Source organism: Dioscorea cayenensis, chromosome 15, assembly GCF_009730915.1.
Source record: "Dioscorea cayenensis subsp. rotundata cultivar TDr96_F1 chromosome 15, TDr96_F1_v2_PseudoChromosome.rev07_lg8_w22 25.fasta, whole genome shotgun sequence".
In the NCBI taxonomy this organism is placed as follows: Eukaryota; Viridiplantae; Streptophyta; class Magnoliopsida; order Dioscoreales; family Dioscoreaceae; genus Dioscorea; species Dioscorea cayenensis.
This window is the reverse complement of record NC_052485.1, coordinates 22,306,739-22,312,953: the sequence shown is the minus strand read 5'-3', so window position 1 is coordinate 22,312,953 and position 6,215 is coordinate 22,306,739. Positions and strand designations below refer to the sequence as shown.

Here is a 6,215-nt window from a genome sequence, read left to right as displayed (position 1 = left end):
TAAAATGGCATCCACTGTTTTTGGTATCGTTTTTATGCATGAATATTTTTCGTATTTTATCAATATTTTGATTTTTGATTTTTTCATAAAATATTAAATTATTCTTAATGAAAAATATAATAATTTATATAATTTACAATTCTTTTTTTTCAACATCGAGAATAGTTGATTTTACTTTTATTATTATTATTGTAAAATTTTAGAATTATTTAATATTAATATTTAATTTACCAATAATTTTTTTTTATTTTTTTATTATTTTGTTTTGTAGGAGACTAATGTATAGTGCCGCAGTGGGCTTGAGTTTAATTAGTATCATTCAAGGGCAGCCTTGCTTTTATTTACTTCAAAATTTTTATAATCGGCCCCAAATGTAAACATTTGTTTACGTTGATAATACACATTTTTATTAATCTTGTAATTGCATTTGTATTTTAATTTTATACCTTTTATTAGAATTTAATAATTTAATAATTTACTAGTTTTCAATAATATTAATAAATTTTATGATTATTTTTAATTTGATAATACTTTTATTGGTGGAAACAATCAACATTAGTGACAAAATTCTCATAAGATAAAATGTTCGTATTTGTCATGAATCGATAATAATTTAGTTAGCCACTACAGTAATTAAATTATTATATCAATAATTTTATTGATGATAACAATGATTACTTATAGTGATGAAAATTATATACAACAATGTGCACATTAGTGATGAAATTTTTGACATATCATTTTTATTTTAATAAAATATAAATAAATCACATTAATAAAAAGTTAATCTCTCAACACAATTCTCTAAAAAAATATATTTGTTTAACTTAAATATCAAAGTGTATTTTCAAACCAAAAATCCAATGACCTCAATACTTTTATATATTAGTTGTAATGAAAATCTCAATAAAAAAAAATTCATAATAAAAGACTGAGTGGGAGCAAATTCCGGAGCCATCTTCTCAATTCTCAATAAGGGAACTCACATTGAAACCTCTGTTGTTGGTTTTCTTTCTAATTTTAACCTAGTTGATTAAAATCCGAGCTAATTCCAAGAAAAAAAAAATGAAGAAGTGGATTTTAGCATCACTACTTCTTAACAAACATAAACAATTTATAGCATATTATATCATATTATTTTGCAAAGTATTTTATTCCAATTTTTATATTCTATTTCTTTGACAGGAACAGTCCCTTTTAAGAATAAATAAATGAAAATAGCATGTTTGTCTTCAATTTCTCACCTCATTCTCTCACCCATCTTGTTATTCCCAACACTCAACCAAATCCACAAGAAAAGAATAAACTTTCTTGTTCTCTCAAATAATGCAACTCAAATGACAATGAGTGGTTAAAAGTTAATGATAATTAGTAGCATATCTAGAACCAAATCATCACTTTAACTTTCTCCTTTCCAACATCTCATAAACCATGTCCCAAATTTTGTTCATTCTATCAACTATATACATAGTTATAACTTATAATTTGTCTCCATAGTCACTAACATTCTCTGTGCATACAAGCAACAATTATTAAGTTATGTTGCCATGTTTTTTTAATCCTTCTTTTTTTCATAATTAAAAGGGGAATATAAATTTATGTATACTTAAAAGAAATATCAAAGATGATGGCCCCCACAACCTTTATTGTTGAACAATTATTTGACCTCTTTGTTTGTGTTGATTATATAAAAAGTTTTTGATGCTTTAACATCTTCTTCATCATTTGTCCTCCTTCAATAAAAAAGTTGGAAAAAGTAATCATATTTTGTACATTTCCAGGCACTCTTTAGAATCAAATTATTCCGTCCAAAATAAAGTTAAACATATATTTCTACATACAACACCAAGGGCTTTATTTTGTTTTTTTATTTCAATTTAATTTATTTTTTAATGAATAAATAACAAACATCTTTTATTTAAAAAAAATTAAACACACATTGGAAAAATCAAACATTGAGCGCAACCACAAAATGAACAAATACTTGCTCGGTAAACAAACATTTTACATAAAAAAATAAATAATACTATTAACTTAAAAAATAACAATAATTTGAGAGCTCAACCATAATCCAACATATGATTAGAATTTATGGTTTTTATATGAAATGATTGTACACATTATTAAACAAATAAGAAAATCCTTCTTTCTAATATTTTGTGGATTTTGCAAATAACACCTTGTGTCTTTGCATAAATTACACATAAATGCTTTACCATTAGCAAATAGAAAATCAACAGAAAATAACAATATTATATGACAAACATAAACCTAAATAAAAATAAAATTCCGAACATATCAACTTATTTTGCCACCCATCCATTCCATCAATATCACACCCTTAAACAACCCTTCTTAAGCTTCTTTCTCCTCCTCATCCTTCTTAATTCTTGCCATCATCCACCAACCTAAATTAAAAATCTCAAATCCAAATGACAAACACTCACCCACCTAATAATTAAAAATTAAAACTCCCCCTTTTTTTTTACAATTTTTTTAATTTTTTATTTTTAAATTATGTCCATGTGAAAGCCATTGGGCTAGCTACCACATGTTTCCCATCGGTCCACTCGAGCCGACCGAACCCAACCGAACCGGACGGCATCGAACCGGCCGTAAACGTCACTTTATAACTCCGTTTCTCCCCGACCGTTTTGAAATCCAGCTCACTGGGGTCCACCACCACCTTCACGGCCCCACCATCCCCTTCTGACGTCATCACACTCACTTTATACGTCCCCACGGGCCCCACATTCGTCACCGTCCTCACGTGAGTCACCGTCGTCGTCGCCGTCGAGCTCCCACTCGCCGTCGTGAACGCCACCGAGAACGACGGGTAGTTGAATCCCGACACCGCGTAGGTACGCTCACCGCTGCACTTAAAGTCACTCCTCTTCGACAAGCTGGCGATCTGAAGCGCAGTGTAGTTCAACGCGCAGAGGAAATCAAGGTAATCCTCAACCGTTAGATCATACACCAACCCAGGATCAAGCGCTCTGGGAGGATCCACGTGTCCGGCTCCATAATCGAACGGTGATGCTGGCTTCCCCGTGGCGATATCAAGGATGCCGTCACCGCCGGAGTAAACATCGTAAGCGGTGGTCATAAGCGCCGATTTAATCGCCGCCGGTGACCAATCCGGGTGGGCCCCTTTCAATAACGCGGCGAGCCCACTCACGTGCGGACACGACATCGATGTACCTGAAATGATGTTGAACTCGACCCGACGTGGGTCGACTGTTAAACCGGTCGGTCCAACCGCGCCGGTCCAACCGGCTAAGATATTGACCCCAGGGGCAATAAGGTCAGGTTTCAAGATCTCAGGGGTGATGGAGTTGGGCCCACGTGATGAGAAAGCGGCAACGACTGGGGACGGTTGGATGTTCACTTTGGTTCCGCTGAAAACGATCGTGGCCGTTGGATTTGGGTCGGATTGCATGTAGGAACGGATAGAGCTGGCGGCTTTTTCTCCGACGCCGGTGGCCGGAAGGAGGTGTGCGTCGGCGACGAGCTCTTCGCCGTTGGCGGCGGTGTTAGCTAGTATCATGCCGGCTCCGCCGGCTTCTCGGACGACGTACCCTTTTTGAACCCTTGCGTTGATGCCACGGTCGCAGAGGACGAGTTTCCCGGCGACGAGGGATGGGATTAGGGTTCCGGGCATGCAGAGGTTTCCGTTTGTGGAGTTTGAGACGTTGCCGGCGTAAACGAAAGGGAGAGGAGAGTCCGGTAAGGGTTTGCCGGAGTAGAGTGAGACACCGGAGTAGTTCTTGCGGTTGCCGAGAGAGACGTAAGCGGGGAAGTCACGGTCGAGAGTTCCGGCACCGACGGTGGTGATCCAAGGTGCGACGTTGGAGAGGGTGTTCGAGCTTGGACCAGCGTTGCCGGCCGAGCAAGAAACGAGGACCCCTTTCTCCATGGCCGTGAACGCACCGATGGCCACCGAGTCCCGGTAATAGTCCGACATCCCACCGCCAAGAGACAACGAAAGCACATGACAACCATCATCGACGGCGCGTTCCATGGCCGCAAGGATATCCGAGCTGAAACATCCACCACCCCAACAAACCTTATACACAGCCAAGCGCGCGCGCACGGCCATGCCACGAGCGTTGCCGGCGGCGTAACCAAGAAGACTAGCGGATGGCACGGCAGAACCAGCGGCGGTGCTCGAAGTATGAGTTCCATGGCCGTCATCGTCTCTCGGTGAACGTGACTCTTTGGTCTCATCCACAGGGCCCATGCTCGCTTCATAGCCTTTACAGAAGAACCGTGCGCCGATGAGTTTCCGGTTGCACGCCGCCGTGCTAAAGTTCGTACCTTGCTCACAAGCTCCCTTCCATCCGGCCGGCACCGGACCAAACCCAGCATCGTTAAAGCTCGACCGTTCCGGCCAAACTCCAGTATCAAGTACACCAACCACCACGTCAGTCTCCGTGCCAGACGCCGGCACCAAACCTTCAGTCTTATCCAACCCAAGAAACTCCGGCGTTCTAGTAGTATGAAGTTCGTAGCGGGTTTCAGGTAACACAGCTAAAACACCAGGAGTTTCTTCCAGAGCTTTAGCTTCAGCCGGAGAAAGCCGGGCGGAGAAACCATGGATAACAGTATCATAAGTGTAAAGCATCTCAGCAGAGCTAGAGATGGAAGTGAGTGAAGCTTCATACCAGTGTTGATGCTCTACAAAAGTATTTGGCATCTGAGACTTAGCCATGTGAATTATATACGTCTTCTTTATCATATTTGTTGGTGAGGAGAAGGAGAAGGAGAAGGAGATGGAGAAAAGTAACAGAAGAAGAATAGTGAGTAATAAGAGTTTGTTGTTATGGTCCATGGCTAGTATTGATGAGCTTATTCTAGTGTGATGGTGGTGTATATATAGCAATAGGAGGAGGGTGTAGTCTAGTCACATGGGAGGGTGGTGTTATTCAAAGTAGGTTGTAAGCTTTGTGGTTTTATAATGGAGTGTGAGTGTGGATGTGAGTGTGGGGTGGGGTGTTGTGGAGTGGTGGATGAGAATCTCTGGAGAGTTTTGTCGGGTTTTGGATTGGATGGGGAACAGTGAGAAAACAGAGTAGAAGGACAAAGATAAGAGTTGCAGAAATGCAGGTGGAGGTGGAGGGGGGTGAAAGATAGAGAGAGAGATGAGTGGTTTATTGGGTCACGGGTAAAGAGAAAAGAGAGAGAAGAGGATGGGGCATGGGAACATACACTTGCTTTGATGATTGTGATGAAGGACGAGGGAGTGTTTTTTTTTGTTTTTTTAGGACCATCCTATATGATTTACTCGTTTGGAAAATAAAGGACTAAATTGAGATGTTTACAATTTTTAGAAGTTTTTTTAATATAAATAAATTATTTTTAAAAACATAAAAATCATCTTATCCAAATGGTTAATGTGTTAGTGATGAGAGTTCGAATTTTTATTAAAAAAATTAACTCACTGATGATTTCATAAGTCATACATTTGTTTGGATGATTGTGCTGAAGGACGAGAGAGTGTTTTTTTGTTCTGGAGGATAATTATATATAGTTTATTTGTTTGGAAAATAATGGACTAAATTGAGATGTTTACAAATTTTAGAGTTTTCTTAATATAAATAATTTTTTTAAAAAAACATAAAAATCACTTGATTCATAACTCACTGATGATTTCACAAGTTATACTTATTTATTATAGAGACAAGTATTTGTCTTTTTTTAAAAAAAATCTAGTAATGATGATTGTAGCTGAAGAGATTTGGGTAAAATTATGAATTTGATTCTTTAATGTTGTGGTACGTGATTTGTTCATATTTTAAATTTATTTTAATTATATATTTTTTAAAATTTTATTGGTAAATAATAATAATTATAATATATTTTGTTGAAGGTTTGGGTGGACATGCTTTTTGGATATCTTCAATGAATGAGGCGTGTTACACATAGAAAGGGTGTGATTTTGTAACATTCACAAAGAATATCTTCTTGTTGGTTAAGCTAAGCATCTTTTATCATGATTCTAAGCACTCTTTTTTTCCTTTTTCTTTTTCTTTTTATCCAATTTGCTCTTTTTTCTCCACATTAGATATGTCACTTTATTTGGTTTATTAATATTATTATATTATTATTATTATTTTTATTTTTAGCAGAATTAAAATGGAGTTCAAAAGGCTAGAAATATAGCCGTTAGGCGCGTTTCCCAGTCAAATCAAACACGTGTGGCACGGGAAACGAGG

At 37.6% G+C, this 6,215-nt stretch overlaps 1 protein-coding gene across 1 annotated transcript; it reads right to left on the bottom strand.

The window, feature by feature from the left end:
• Positions 1–2,123: 2,123 nt before the first annotated feature.
• On the bottom strand, positions 2,124–5,069 carry LOC120277122 (subtilisin-like protease SBT1.7). Its single transcript, XM_039283874.1, has one exon. The coding sequence runs from the start codon at positions 4,829–4,831 to the stop codon at positions 2,516–2,518; it is 2,316 nt and encodes a 771-aa protein (XP_039139808.1). The 5' UTR covers positions 4,832–5,069; the 3' UTR covers positions 2,124–2,515.
• Positions 5,070–6,215: the final 1,146 nt, after the last annotated feature.

What these genes read in the sequence shown, in the direction of transcription:
- LOC120277122 (XM_039283874.1), bottom strand. Translation starts at nt 4,831, where the DNA reads ATGGACCATAACAACAAACTCTTATTACTCACTATTCTTCTTCTGTTA.